The sequence below is a fragment of the Gopherus evgoodei genome, chromosome 6, assembly GCF_007399415.2.
Source record: "Gopherus evgoodei ecotype Sinaloan lineage chromosome 6, rGopEvg1_v1.p, whole genome shotgun sequence".
NCBI classification, from domain to species: Eukaryota; Metazoa; Chordata; order Testudines; family Testudinidae; genus Gopherus; species Gopherus evgoodei.
Window position 1 is genome coordinate 10532046 of NC_044327.1, and position 15906 is coordinate 10547951.

The following is a 15906-nucleotide window of genomic DNA, read 5'->3' on the forward strand; positions in this document are numbered from 1 at the left end:
GTGGAGTATGCCATCAGTGCTGGGGCAGATATCTTTGCCAAGTCATAGCACGCCTGGATACAGTGTGCTATAGAAGAGTTCCTTTGGGATGAGACTGGAAGTCCCTTCATACGCTCCGCAATTGCAATGAATATATGCACTGATTTTCTTCCACATTTGGGAGGGAAAATTTTCAAACTCTCAAAATTTGTCACAAGAAGGAAAATCCCTTTTCCAACCAGCTCAAACTCTGACTAAATTGTTTCACAGAAAATTTCAGGCTCTCAACATTTTGTACCATTTCAAATGAAAATTAATTAAAGATTTACAAACATTTTCTCAAATTGCTATCTAAATTTTCAACCAGTCAGTGGAGTTACTTTGGATTTAAACCAATGCAAATTCAAAGTTTCACTCATTTAACTAAATTAATTTGTTGACTATCCTTGTGTAGACACTCTTAATTCAATTTAAAGTTGGATTATATCTATACAACTGAATGCAATAAGGAATCGAATTAAACTAAATTGATATCTTGATTTAACCGAACTCCATATATAAACAATGTTTACATTGAATTTAGAGTGCTCACACAGGGTTTTGCACCAGTTTAACTAAATCATTTTAAAATTAGATTTTTATTTAAACTGGTGCAACTTTGAATATAGACAAGGCCCTTGTTCTTCCTCATTCTGTTAGAGATTTCATTACAAATGGTTCCTTTTAAGACAAAGCCTTCAGTACAGAATCAGCCATTTAGTACAGTATTTTTCCTGGAAGTTAATTTTTTTCTGCTTATGAATTTTCCATGAACAGACTGAAATTCTCACATCTGTTGTGAGTTGAAATTATATATAAAATCATTTGTGGTAAAGTTCTTAGTCTACAGTTTGTTCAAACTGCAAAAATTACCACCAAATATGCAATTTACACAATCACATATGCAATTAACTTCTGGACCTTATTTAGCAGTAACTTATGTAATTAAATGGACACTGCAGGAAGCTAGAACTATATGTTCGATGATGTCATTGGTAGAGTGTACCGTGTTGTTGAGTTACCCAAGATATCCAATCAAAATAAAGAAACAGCACCATATGACTTATGTAAGTAACCAATACAGAGCAAAATGTGCTTATTACAACTGAATATAGAATTCAAAATATACTTTCATCATATATTCAAGAACTTAAGGTAAACATTTTGGTTTAGCAAGTAGTCATGTAGTGGAGTTTGAGCTCCTGAATATTTATGGAAAGGAAATACAAAAGGGTTGAATAGCTGGTTGGATCAAAATTCCCTTTAGAATTTTAATGACTATTTGCAGATTTTTTTTTCTGCTATACACTCAGCTTCAGAAATTTGCACTGCTAAGGACTGACTAGTGAGCAAGGCCTTGTTTACACTAGAAAAGGATTATAGTATATAACCGTACTGGCAAACCCTTCTAATGTAGGTGCAGCCTATGCTGGCTTTTGCCGTATGATTTATACCAGTTCCCTGAGCGGTACTTTCGGAAATATAAAAATGTTGCAGGCAAACCCACAATCTTAACGGACATTACTTCACTGGCAAAAGTTTTTAATGTAGACTTGGCCTTGAGGGACAGCTTAAAGGGACAAAGGAAGCTTGAAATCTAGTCAGTTTAGAGAAATGAGTTTAAAGCAGTTTCAGCGATTGCACCTGCCCCTCGCTGCCTTGCCACATTTTGTGGTTTCCCCGTCATATGTTAATATGTAATGCTTTTCTCTCCTCTGCTGCTGTCTGAAACACTCCCACATGCAGAAAAGAGGAACAAACTGATTGCAAAGGAGAGATGGTGAAACTATCTGTACACAAAATGCTGTCACACGTGCAGTGAATGATCCAAAATAGAGATTGTTTTGGCTCAGGCTATTCTTTTACCAGTATAACAATCATAGGTGTTACATTGTGCATCAGACTGAAATGTAATTTTTTAAAAAAAAGTTGACAATCTCTTAAAAATCACTCTTCTGTAGGGCCGTCAGACAGGATGGGATTCACTGGCGGCCGTAGGGTAAAAGCATTGCTGCAGCTAATGTCTGAACTTTTTACCGCTGTCTTCATTTCTTTTCTAACCTGTTATACGAGGCTTTGGGATTGTTTCACTACTTGGGTGGGTAATGTTATTTGTACCAATGCAAGTAGGGTGCAGTATGTTAGAGTTCTAATGCGGCATTTACACCAGGGCAATGTTTGTGTAAAATGAGCGTGTGAGGTACTGGGCAATGGAGACTCCAGCCTTCTGTCTCTAGTTAGCAGTATCAAGAGCTGAATAAACTTGTAACCTGTTGTTATGACACTGAACTTTGTTGGACAATCCCCTGCTTGGAGATATACCAATCTCCTAGAACTAGAAGGGACTTTGAAAGGTCATTGAGTCCAGCCCCCTGCTTTCACTAGCAGGACCAAGTACTGATTTTTGCCCTGATCCCTAAGTGGCTCTCTCAAGGACTGAGCTCACAACCTTGGGTTTAGCAAACCAATGCTCAAACCACTAAGCTATCTCTTCCCCCAGCAATGCTGGATGCTCCTGTTTCTCTTTTCTTTCCGGGACTGAGACGTGCCGGGAAGATCTGTTTTTTCCAGGACGGCCCCGCCAGCTGGCTGGTATGTGCTGCCTGGGTGAGGTACTGCTCAGAGCAAGCGACATAGGCCATGCAAATACCGTAGACAGAGGCTCTGTAAGAGTTAAGTTGTGAGCTAACAATGGTCAGAAGTAGGGTGAGCACCCACTTCCTTTCATGTTTTCCTGTCTCGCAAACACTGTGAGTGCAGTTTGCCACACTGTTTTAAGACACTTCACAGCACCTGAGGTTGAGATGCTGACAGATGCCTGCTTAGGCATTAAATTATAGCTGGACAAACCTGAGAACAATTCTTTGGCTTAAATTCCCCTGAATTTCAATTTCTGTGGATTTTGTCTTTTTCAGATACTACTCTGACCCCCCCCCATATCATAGTTTCTGAGGGTCTCACAATCTTTAACATACCCTGTGAAGCAGGGCCGTGCTATTATCCCATTGGATAGAGGGGAAACTGCGGCACAGAGCCACTCTGTGACTTGCCCGTGGTCAATCTGTGGCAAAGCAGGGATTTGAACCCAAGTCCTGGGCTAGTGCCCTAACCGCTGGATCATGTTTCTTATAATCACAGAGTTTAGGCCAGAAGAGACCATCTGATCATCTAGTCTGACTCCTGATACATCATAGACCACTAAACCCCGTCCAGTTCTCCCTGTATTGAGCCCAGTAACCGGGATCAGACCAATGCAGCACAGTCCTCTGGAGACTATACAATTTTACTGCCAGAGCGTTCTCTGTCGGAGCCCCGTGAAGCTGGAACACTGTGGCCTGGCTCAGCCCAGATCTGTCAATCCCCCTGCCACATCACACAAACACATCTTCTTTCAGAGGGCTGTTGGTGGAGAGATTGTTGAGGGCCACAGAGGAATTCAGCGTCTTGTGCGTGCTGCCTGGGTACACTGTCTCGCTGAATGTTGCAGGGCTGCTGTTTCAATTTGGATGGGTAGTATTTGTTCAAGGTGCATCAGGAGTTCATACAGGCACCAGGTATAATCATCTACCTTTCGAGCATCTCTAAACTTATCATTTAAAGCAGAAAAAGTCCCTTTTTTGCACAAAAATCATGGGACCATCTACATCTGCCAATGACTTTTTGCGGTAAAACTCAGACATTTCAGCACAAAAAGCAGACCACCTCCAGGAGAGCCGTACAGCTCTTACTGGTGATATTTTTGCGGTGATATGCAAGTGAAGACACGGTCTTCCTGTTTACAGAGCTTTCAGCCTCCGCAGGCTATCCCACAGTGCCCAGGTGACCACTCTGGCCAGCAGCTCAGCTGCTCTGAAGCCAGGTAAACAGACGTCTGCCGCACCCCCTGTAAAGCCTTGGGAACTTTGAAACTCCCCTTCCTGTTTTCTTGGCAAGTGCTCACTTATCATCTGGCTGGGTAACAATGCCTGCTCTATGGAGCAAACAATCCCCTGCTTTGAGCAATGCTGAGTTACCGGAGCTCATCAGTATTTGGGGAGAAGAGGCTGAGCAGGGACCCAGGATGCCCCGCGATCAACCCCGCCCCTTCCCACAAGACCTGTCATCAAAATGGAGAGAGCTGCACTGTGGGATAGCTGCCCTCCATGCGCTGCTCTCATCCATCGGCGATGGAAGTGCTGCAAATGTAAACATGATCTGACGTCAGCGCTTTTCTTTCACCGGCTCCCTATCACCGCTGAAACTGACAGTGCGAAACCTCTTCGAGAGTCGACATAGCCTAAGTTAGACACTAAACTGGTTTGGGGGGGAAAACTGTACTTGTGTTTTGAAGCTGCAAAAGGAAGAGATGCCTTCCACTCCAGAGAGATGAACACTGGACTGGAGGGCTGGACTTTCAGCTCTGCCAACTAGGATATGTCTACATGGCTAAAAACCCATGCAGCAGCAAGTCTCAAAACCCAGGTCAACTGACACAGGTTTGTGGTATGGCGCTAAAAACATTCCTGCTCAGGTCAGAACTTAGGCTCTCAAACGTGGGGGAAAAGATCTGCAAAAGACGCAAAGAAGGCACTTTTGTGATCAAAGAGACTTGTATAAGCAGCATCTGCCCCAGATATCGCGAGTGCTGCCCATGGGGTGAAGTTAAACTGGTTGCAGTGTTTCTCCTCTGGTGATGGAGAAGAAGCGTTTCTTAAAGTCTGTGTTTTTGGTCCCAAAAGATAAATTAATTCTTCCCGTAATAATGCCCCTGAACTCAGCTTCTTACACTACAGGGCTCTCATTTACCTACAACCACAATATCCTGCTTCAAAAGCAGAACACGTCATCAGCTTGCAGTTGGCCATGGTTTTCCTGTTGCTTTAGCGAAAGAAGGCTTTTTATACTAGCTCTGCTCAACGCTGTGTGCAGTGCCGAGGAGCTGTGAAGATGATTTCATATTGTCCCATATGTGGAAAGCCTGTTTACTTTGGTAAGTTTCTTCCATTGGAAGCAAGAGCCCTTTTTCGTATGTTTCTTTAAATGGTAACTGAAGCCAGGCACTTTCTGTTCTACTTCTTTTACATTTGCAGTTAGTGACCCTCCATTCATAATGGCACTTCATCCGCTGGGTATCTAATCAGTTTCAGACAGCCAGTTAAAAGCGGTTTCAGTGCTTCTCATTCCCTCTTCCAGTTTTTGTGCTTTTTATAAAAAAAAATCACATTTTTCTGTTTCTTAAAATATTTTTATTCACCTGTTGTGTGAAAGACCCCGACAAACTGGAGAAGTTGAGTCACTCTGACTATATCGGGGCAGCAGACCTATGAGAAGTGCTGGCAATTGCACAAAGTGAATACACTGAACAAAAATAGAGAGAAACACTTTTTCTCTAATCTCTTTCGGTCTTAGATGATACTTTTAATAACTGAAGGAAAAGCATTTTCAGACAGAAGTATGATTTTTAACTTGATGGTGCTCTGTAAAGCTCAAAAGCTTGTCTCTTTGACCAACAGAAGTTGGTGTAATAAAACGTATTACCTCACCAAGCAACCTCTTTAATACATTGTCTCTCTATAAATATAATCAGTTCTGAATTATGTGGTTGTCTGGATAGAAAACCTCAAGATCAGATCTCCAAAATTAAACAGGATTAATATGAATTTCCTTCCAAATTTGCTATGAAATATTTTGGCAATGGACAGGAAAAGTTTACTCAACATGTTTCAAAATGTACTATGAAATGTGTTAACTGCTTTTATTAATGAAACCATAAGACAAGATAAAACCACAAAATAGCTTTTGGAACCTAGAAGTGATTTAGAGTTTCTCAGATCATATTTGCAGTGGTGCAGTAGGCCTGTATGAGTTAGGACTGCTGCAGTGTATGAGTTATACATGTGATAGAGAAACAAGGATGAGTCAATAGTGCAAAAAGGTACACGGAAAAGGTTTGCTCCCTTTTTAAGTTAGCAGTTGTTTCAAAGGATTTATAGGATGAATTTTGGTTTATTTTTAAACCACCAGCTATCCTGAGGAGCATGCATGGGATGTATTGGGCTGGGGTCGGCAACCTCTGGCAGGGCCACCTAGAGGACTCAGGGGCGTGGGGCAAAGCAATTTCGGGGGCCCCGTCTATAAAAAAAAATTACAATACTATATTCTCATGGGGGCCCCTGCGGGGCCTGGCGCAAATTGCCCCACTTGCTCCCCCACCATAGGCAGCCCTGGGAAAAATAAACCTTCTGCATCTCGGCACAAATCCAGTTTTGAGAAAACTTCTTTACAAGGTATCACTGGTTCTCAGCATCAGCTAGTGCTAAAAGGCACTAAAGCTCATTAAAAGGGTTGAACAAATATATGTCGTCAAAACTGTTTCTGGATCGAAAACTAGGGGTTTTTAAAAAGCAGAAAAAAATCACGGACAACGTCTGCTTTCCTTCAAAATTTGTTGTGGTTTTTAAAATTGAAATGCTGAAATTAGTCTGCCAAAACCTGAATATGGTTTGGGGTTTCAGAAGTGTGTGGCCAACTATCTGCTGCTTGCTGTGTTTGATCGTTTAAAGAAACAATAAAAAAATTCTGCTTAAAAAAAAATCCAAAACTTTTTGAACCACCTCAGCTTGTGACCAAACGCCTGAGCCCATCCAGTCAGAGATTTTTCCAGGTTTCTGATACTCTCCTGGCTTCCTTGACTTATATCTGTCTTCATAACTTTGAGTTCATTTAGGTTAGAATATATGAACAGCCATACTGGGTCAGATCAAAGGTCCATCTAGTTCAGTATCTGTCTACTGACAGCGGCCAATGCCAAGTGCCCCAGAGGGAGTAAACCTAACAGGTAATGATCAAGTGATCTCTCTCCTGCCATCCATCTCCACCCTCTGACAAACAGAGGCTAGGGACACCATTCTGGTTAATAGCCATTAATGGACTTAACCTCCATGCATTCATCTGTTTCCTAGAGATTGGCTCCATGGGGTCCCTCACAAACTGGAGACGGTTACTGTGGGTTTGTCTTTAGTATAGCTTATGTACATACTCCATGAACTGAGCATTTGAGCTTGTTCCAAATCTGGGATGAGCCTATGTTGTGAAAACTGAAATGCTCAAAATAGCACCTGCATGTGAAAGGACATAGGGTGTTAAAATTAAATTACCCCAGGGGTTCTCAAACTGGGGGTGGGGACCCCTCAGGAGGTCACGAGGTTATTACTGGGGGCCGCGAGCTGTCAGCCTCCATCTCAAACCCTGCTTTGTCTCCAGCATTTATAATAGTGTTAAATATATAAAAAAGTGTTTTCAATTTATAAGGGGGGGGTCACACTCAGAGGTTTGCTATGTGAAAGGAGTCACCAGTATAAAAGTCTGAGAACCACTGAATTAACCCCTCTGAAGCCTCAGGGATTGCAGGGGAGGGGGAGGGTCTCCCTTGGTAGGGTTGGGAAGGATATTGGTCTTCTTATGTGATCCCACCCCCAGTGACTAATTTTAAAGGAAGCTACCCTCCCCTGACGAGAATCTCCTTATGGCACTGAAATTAAATATAGACTATAATTTGGCATTTGAGAAAGTGAAAGGGACGGTAGCCCTAATGGAAAAGCTAACAGCTTGGCTCTTCTGAAAGCCTCAAACTGCTGGATGAGCCTTCCAAACAGCCTGGCCCTGCCCCCCACCGACTTCTTGCCCCCCGACTGCCTGCCCCCCTCAGAATCCCCAACCCATCCTGCTCCTTGCCCCCTCACTGTCTCCCAGAGACCCTTCACTATCTCCCCAGGACCGCACCCCTGTCCCCTGGCTGTCCGAAACCCTATCACCCCTTCTCTGAGTCCTGACAGACCCCTGGAATGCCCACACTCCCAGCCCCCCATTCCCTGTCCCCTGATCATCCCCTCAACCTCTGCCCCCTCTCTGTCCCCGGGACTCCCTGCCCCTTAGCCACCCCCCTCCCCGGCCCCTTACCCCCTGGCTCCCTTCTCACCCGGAGCCTCAGCCCATCCAGGAGCTTCGCTCGACAGCGGCAGCGTGGCTCCGGCGGGCCTGAGCTCTGCCCCGCTCAGAGCCACGTGGTCGGGGGGGAGCTGCGAGCTCCAGGCTGAGCTCAGCTCCCTCCACTCAGCCTGGAGCTCACAGCCCCGCCCCCTGACCACGCGGCTCTGAACGGGGCAGGGCTCAAGGGCCCTGCCGGAGCCACGTTGCACCTGTCCGGGATGCTGCTGGATGGGCTGAGGCTCCGGGAGAGGGGAAGGGAGGAAACGGGGCTGGGGAGGGAGCCTCAGCCATGCTTGTAGGGGCCCCTGCGGAGCATGGGGCAAATTGCTCCACTTGCCCCCCCTCTGGGCGGCCCTGACCTCTGGCACACAGCTCGCCAGGGTAAGCACCCTGATGGGATGGGATTTTTTTTTACCTGCTGCGTTGGCAGGTTCGACCAGACGCGGGCGAGGGATGTGCCAATGGGGGCGGAGGGGAGCAGTGCGGGCGAGGGATGTGCTGGCTACGGCTTCCCGCCAACCCCCCTGGCCTGGAACGGCGAACCATGGCCTGTGGGAGCCACGATTGTCTAAACCTGCCGGCATGGCAGGTAAACAAACTGGCACCCTGGCAAGCCGTATGCCAGAGGTTGCCGACCCCTATATTGGGCTATGGGATAGGTTTTCAGAAGCTCGGTACTTGAAGGTTACAAAGAGTAGGGGACTGTATATTGATTTGGTGCTCACAGATCCACGCCTATAGGACATGAGGTAGCACTTGAAAGAGGAGGAGGTTTTGATGAAGATTCACGCAGCTTTTCAGGAAGAGATTGGAATGTGGAAGAATCCATCTTGTTCCATTTTAGGTTAGTCTAGTAAAAGCCAGCTGCAGCTTCTTCCATTTGTCCTTTGTCTCCCCCGTTTCCACTTCTGTTTCCTGTGGTTAAAATTACCCAAGATGCCGAGCAAAGCTCTGTATAGCAGGGTGGGTCTCATTAACATTCCAATGGATAGCCAACAGGTCCCATTTGTGACCAAAGGGTAATTCTGCACCATGAGCCACATTTCCCATGTGCGGGCAGAGGCAGAGAAAATGAGTGGATCCAGGTGGTGATGCGGCCCAGAAAGGAGGCTGCTACCTGCACAACATTGCCTTCCTCCCATTACCTTGTGGAAGCCCCTGGATGCTCCAGGGATATCTGGTCCCCTGGTTGGGACGGGACTGAGCAAAGAATAGAGGAGACAGAACTGGGGGGCAGGGGAGGGGGAAATCAGCGCTTCCTATAGGAACATCTGCTCTGGTCTACCCCATGGGAGCACCATAAGCTGTTCACGGTGACCTTACCAGTATTAACTCATGTGCTGTCCCCTCCCGCTCTCTGAAATGGCCCCTAAGAGGGGCTGAATGAAGCAGTTGCCTGGGGGACGATGTGCCCATTGGAGAACCAATTGGGTGGCTATGGGGCCTGAGATTTAGGAGGCAGAACAAATGCAAATGGTCTCCATTCAGATAGCACTGACCTCGGGTACTCTGTGGCTTCCCTGGGTCAAGTCTCCTGTCAGTTCTGCAGCGATTGGCTGGGCGACAAATCCCATTATCCCCATTATTAAATAATAAAAGCAGAGACTCCATGAATGGACACTCAAAATTTCCTGTGCTTTATAGCGGGGAAATCCAGGAATGGGACAATCTGCCCATTGCTCTCATTGCATCGTGTCTTCATAGAGACATATAATGAAAAGTTTGCCTGGAAAAATGCACTTTCTGAGGTTTCTATTACCCATGAAGAGTGCATGTGTGCACATATTTCAGGGGGAAAAAATCTTACAAGAATGTTGTAAAACATATTAAAAGACACTATTCGAAACCAGGGAAATTCAGAGTTAAGGTTAAATTAAAGAGAAAACAAACATTTTAAAGCATGGGAATGCACAATTCAGGCACCAAACAACCTTAACTCTGCCCCTGCCAGAAGTAAAGTTGAGTGTGATTTTGAGGAATTGAATGTGTAACTGTGGGCAGTTGTGTAGTGGAAATAAGAGGGAGTGTACTGTGGAGGTGAGTGCATTTGGCTATTAGTCTGGGTGGCAAGACGTGTGGAGAGAGGTTGCAGGAGAGGTGAATGCCATAACTAGTGATTTCTTTGATTTTTAGTACTCCTATTAATAGGAAATGACCTTGAGCTAATTGATTCTAATTGAAGGAAGTTTATTATGGGGGATATATATCTTCGAAACATTATGCAAAATTTATACAAGCCCTCTTAGGCAACGGAACACTTTCATTGTAGCAAATTAATTCCTCTGTTACTTGCTTAAGAATGTGTCATTCACTGCATTATTGGAAATGTTGTGGTTTGCTACATAGAGCAGGTTTTATTTCAACAGCTTCATTATTTTCCTTTTTTAAAAAATGTTTTGATGGATTATTTAAAACGTCATGGTTTGGTGCACAGGAAATGCATGATTTTATAGATGCTCTTCTTTGTTAGCAGCTAATGTATCTGCTTAAGTGGTTACAATAGTGCGTGCTTCATTATAACCTTACCTACCAGCATGGTTCAGCCTCTGTATTGACTGTAATCCCTGCGTTTCTTGGGTTTATAATTCAATCATTTAAAATCACATCCAGCTTAATAAACTTTATTAAGAGATTGTTTGTCTAGATGCTTTTTTGGGTAGAAATATGATGCAAATTGGACAAATTATGAAGTTTTAAAGAAATGATTTGCATTAGATTTTTGTGAGGCACATAACTTTCAGCCAAAAAAAAAGGATTAATTTAAGAATAAAAATTTGGTACCGTCCTGTTTGTGAATTGATATCATTTGATATTTTGAAATGGCTGTTTGAAATATTTATTTTTAAAACACCAGAGATCATCCTGCATTTCTATTATGCATTTTTATTTTTAGTAATAATTAGTAATAATAATTGTGTCTCTGCACACACAAATTGCACCAGTTTAACTTAAAAGCTGTTATAAAATGATTTATTTAAATCAGTATTCCCCAATTTTTTACCTCCCCGGAGCTGGGGCCAGGAGTGGGGCTGCAGCTCCAAGAAAGGGGGATGTGGACACGGGTAAGGGGGATTGGGGTCACAGCTAGGGACAGGGGTGGAACCGGGAGTGGAGCCCCAACTGGGGGACAAGGCCAGCAGTTGGGCCCCTGGGCGTAGGGCTGGCAGCTGGGGCTAGGAACAGAGCTGGGTTGCACTCCCGCCCTGTCTCCCATGGGAGCTTGCCTGGGCCCCAGCTGTGCCCTCCTGAATGTTGCTTTGTGCCCCCCATGGGGGTGTCCCCCAGTTTGGAGACTGCTGATTTAAGTGGATGAAAACCCATGTATGGACACAGATCAATTTAAAGCTGGTTATAGCAGTTTAGCTTGCACCTGTACATTTACCAACAGAAGCACAACCAATGTTTCCTGGTTTAAAATCGATTTAAGTGCGTCCACACAGCCTTTTTATCAGTTATCTAAATCAGTTTAAACATCGTGGGTAAAATCCTGGCCCCATGAAGTCAAATGCCCAGTGATTTCAGTGGGGCCAGGATTTCACCCCACATATTTAGTTAAACAGGTGCAACTTTCTTTGCAGACCGGCCCTAAGGCTTAGTGTCATATACTGCTGCAGAGATAAACGGGTCTATTTTAGCATGAATACAATGTTCAGATCCACAGAGACTGGCATTTTCCATGTGCAGTGATCTGTTGGAGCAGATTATAAGGCCAGGTCTACACTGGGGGCAGGGGGTTGATCTAAGATACGCAACTTCAGCTATGAGAATAGTGTAGCTGAAGTCGACGCATCTTATTTCAACTTACCTCCTGTCCTCACGGCACAGGATCGATGGCCATGGCTCCCCCATCGACTCCGCTTCCACCTCTTGCCCTGGTGGAGTTCTGGAGTTGACGGGGAGTGCATTCAGGGATCAATTTATCGCGTCTAGACGCAGGCCGTAGCAACAAAGAACGTGGCCCCCTCCGAACATGTCTGGGGCCCCTTACAATGCAGAAACTGGAATGTGGTATATATTTTATACAATATACAGGGTTCATGTTATGTATACATAGGCCTACAGTGTACATGTATTCCATATTTACGCAAAGTGCTTCTTTCGAGCCTTGTTCTCCGCAAATTGGTTAATCAATGCATCATATCCAGAGATCTGGCAATCTTGTTTTCGATTGAGATAACTGCAAGCGCAGAAAGCCTGTCATCTGTCATGCTTGAGCGCAGGATATTCTTGATCAGTTTCATTCTGCTGAAGCTCCTTTCAGCACCAGCGACAGTAACTGGTGTGGTCAGAAGAATTCTGATGCAAATGCAAAGATTCAGATATACCTCCTGAAGGCTGTTCTTGTATATGTACGTTAAAAAATTGTTTGCCCGTGACAAGTTCTCTCTCTTTCTCAATGACATAAATAAAATGATTCAATTCCATTATGAGTTCGCTGGTTTTGTCAGTAAAACCGACATGGATTGTGCAATAGCGTCAATAAATGTCACTTAACTAGTTATACCTTACTTTTTTTTGCCACTTTTAGGGGCCCCCTTCCTTGCGGGGCCCCCTCCGGTTGGAGGATACGGAGGGCGCACACTACACCTCTGTCTAGACGAGACACGATATATTGATCCCTGATAGATCAATCGCTACCTACCGATCCAGCGGGTAGTGTGGACGTGCCCTTAGTGATCGAAGCTCTTGTTTACTGTCCCTCTGAACACTGAGACAGAGACCACAGACAACAGATGCCGATATGCCAGAAAGCATGAAAACTGCTTTTTTCCAGTAATCTCCATTCCCAGAGCCCATCCTGCTCCACTGAAACTAAACAAGTTCAGACTGGAAATAAGATGTACATTTTAACAGTGAGAGCAATTAACCATCGGAACAACTTACCAAGGGTCATGGTGGACTCTCCATCCCTGAACATTTTTAATGCGAGATTGGCTCTCAATCTAAAAGACTTGCGCTAAGAATGATTTTCGCCTGTGTTACACAGGAGGCCAGACTAGATGATCACAATAGTCCCTTCTGGCCTTGGAATCTATGAAATCAAGGTTAATTTTGTCCTTATTTTCAATATTGGCACAGAAGTGGTCTCTATTTTTGTTCTCAGGGACTGAGTCCAATCTCACTAGAGCTGGTCAAAGCTTTTCTTGTTGAAACATATTTTGTTTTGTTTTTTTATGGAAAGTATTTGCTCAATGAAAGAGGAATTTTCATGATTTTTTTTTAAATTGTTGAAATTTTAAGTGAAAACCCCAAAACAAATCATTTTTGGTTTTGGGGTTTTTGATGAAAACTTGAAATATTTTGAAGAAAATTTTCAAGAAAAATGAAAAAAAATCATTTAAATCAAAATTGTTCGGGAGGAGGGGAAATCACTTTTTGACCATCTGTAGCTATCTACCAAGTTTTACTATGGCAAATGCATTGACTTGAGTGGAGTTACTCCTGATTTCCAGCGTTGGAAGGGCAAAGATAGTTCAGCTGAAGGGTCTGTCTTCCCTGGAGAGTTAACTCTGCTGATTGCCACACAGGTCTGAACACCTGGGTAAGCCTAACGTGGACATGAGCAGCCACATTGCAAAGTCGCTGTGTTCTCACTGGCGCTCCACACAGCCGTGTGGGTCACCAGGACTTCTGGGGCCACTTCCCATGGTTCTGTGTGCTGCGGTACCCTGAACTGCCCCACGATTCTTTCCCAGAGAATTGTGGGAGAATGTGTCTGTCCTTCCGGGCCCATCAAGGAGTTGTGGGAAGGCACTGGAGAATTAGCAGTGCTTGATTAATTTAGCCCACATCCTCACTGCAAAGTGGGTGGGTTACCAACCTGAGTGAAAGCCTCAGCCGAGCATTAGCTATTAGCATTAGCTCCAGCTGAGCCAACTAGTTCAAGTTGAAAGTGCTGCCAGATTCAGTTTGTGTGATGACAACAGGGATTAGGGGCAATGCCTGCTTAGGAGCCTGAAGACAAACCGTAAATTAGGCCTGCAGGAATGGGACCAATGCTGGGGTGAACACTGGGGATGAAATCCTGGTTCCAGTGAAATCAACTGGACCCTTGACTCTTGGATGCTGATTCAACCTGACTGTCAACCCTTTGGGGTGTGGGGGCTCATCTGAACGCCTCCCCTGCTGCAGAGCTGTGCGTCAGCAGTGTGGGGGCTTCCCATGTTATGGGACTCCTGAATTAAACAGCAGAATGTGTTAGCCTCCCCTTGCTTTAGAACGCTGCTCAAGAGAGGTTTGCCATTGCCCTCTGGCCAACTGCTTATTTGGCTTCTGTATTTACCAGGCCTCTGATCTACATTTCCAATGCAAACTAGGTTAGTTTGTCAGGCGTCATGACTCAAAAGGCTTCTGTGGTCTGTGCAAAGCTCCTCGTGTAAAGAAGAAACAGGACTTGCCTACAGTGACTATAGGAGGGTTTCTTTCTTCAGGCTGCCGGCCTACAGAGACATCCTGCAGTTCCCGCTGGCTCTCTAGCTTGCAGATTGAGCAAAACACTTCAGCACGTGCTTAACTGTAAGTCCATGACTATACCCATTGATAGTTACTGGGACTGCTCACATGCTTAGAGTCAGGCACGTGCTTAAGTACTTTCCTGAATAGGGGCCTACATGAACAGCCCCTGTGCTCCCTAGTCCTGGCCTGGGCCGAGGAGACTGTTCATTAAGCTCCAATTTGATGTCTTCTCCATGACACGAGGGGACCTGTTCTACGTGACCTTCATTTGGATTTCAGATGCTCCCAGCATGGTTAGAGGACAGACGTTATCGGCATTACCAATGCACGGTGAGAGGACATACATGACTAACATCACTGACGTAAACAGCCCTGCCAGGCACAGTGAAGGACAGGCACATGCCAGGGGATCACAGGACAGATAATGTTTGTAGCCACTATGAAAGTATAGCTGACCTGCTCCTGTCGCTTGCACTGATTTTAACAGGTATTTTACTATTGATATCCGTGGTGGCAAGATTTGGGCCCTATATGATCCAAGTCGGGGGAATGTTTGCATCACCAGAACCGTATCTAGGTCACGTTACCCTGATAAGGGAGGGAGTAACTTAGGGTCACCAGGAGCTTTGCTAATGTGCAACTCTGAATAGATTCTTTAATTACATGACCTTTTTTAAGCGGCATCCTCCCTGACTGTTCTTTTGTCTTCTTCCTGAGCAATTATTTATGTAACCTCCCTTCACAGAGGCTATCTCTACTGCCAGGTCTGTGCATCAGGAGGTGGCAAGATGGGATTGTAGCCGTACGTGAGCAAGGTGAAACGGATTTGTACTAAGTTCACTCTGCACTTGCGTCAGGGTTATTACACTCTTTAGCAAGCCACCACGCACAAAGGCTGATGAAATCTGAGATGCTGGGTGGGGGAAAAAAAGAAGCGAAGTGCTAGCAAAGAGAAGCCTTTCTGCCACAGGCAGGAAATACCAGTCCTAGCTTGGTCAGAGTGCTTGACAAGACGGAGCAGCTCACTCAAAAACCAGCACACAGAAGATCCACAGAGCAACCCACACCTGCAAGCATGGGGCATGGCTTGCGATGACATTTAGATTTCTGCAATGGAAAACTGGCTATAACTGCTTTTCATAGGCCATGCCCTGCAGCTTTCGCCAGCATCTCTGGAGCCACCGCTGCTGTTGGCTCCCACTGAAAGGTGCTAATAGGTATCAGCCAGGGACTGATCGAAAGAATCTCAGCCCTTGTGAAAACCAGTGGGTGCCAAGCACTCTTTCAGGCTCGACAGAATAAGCAATCCAACCTCCTTCTGTAGTCAAAACAGCTGCCAATAATGGGGGGTCTGCCATAGGCAAAGGCTGCATCAGAGCTGGGCCTGAGGGTTGGTGCTGTGCATGTGGACCAAGCAGCTAAGGCAGGCGGCATGTCGTGTGCGCAGGAGGCTGACAGCCAAGT

At 45.1% G+C, this 15906-nt stretch overlaps 1 protein-coding gene across 1 annotated transcript in view; it reads left to right on the forward strand.

Moving 5' to 3' along the window:
* Positions 1 to 4201: 4201 nt before the first annotated feature.
* LOC115653972 (cysteine-rich protein 1-like) overlaps positions 4202 to 15906 on the forward strand; it is a 58739-nt gene continuing 47034 nt past the window's right edge. The window contains exon 1 of the mRNA XM_030567842.1: positions 4202 to 4987. Within this exon, the coding sequence (XP_030423702.1) occupies positions 4945 to 4987 (43 nt within the window). The 5' untranslated portion in view covers positions 4202 to 4944. The remainder of the gene's footprint in view (positions 4988 to 15906) is intronic.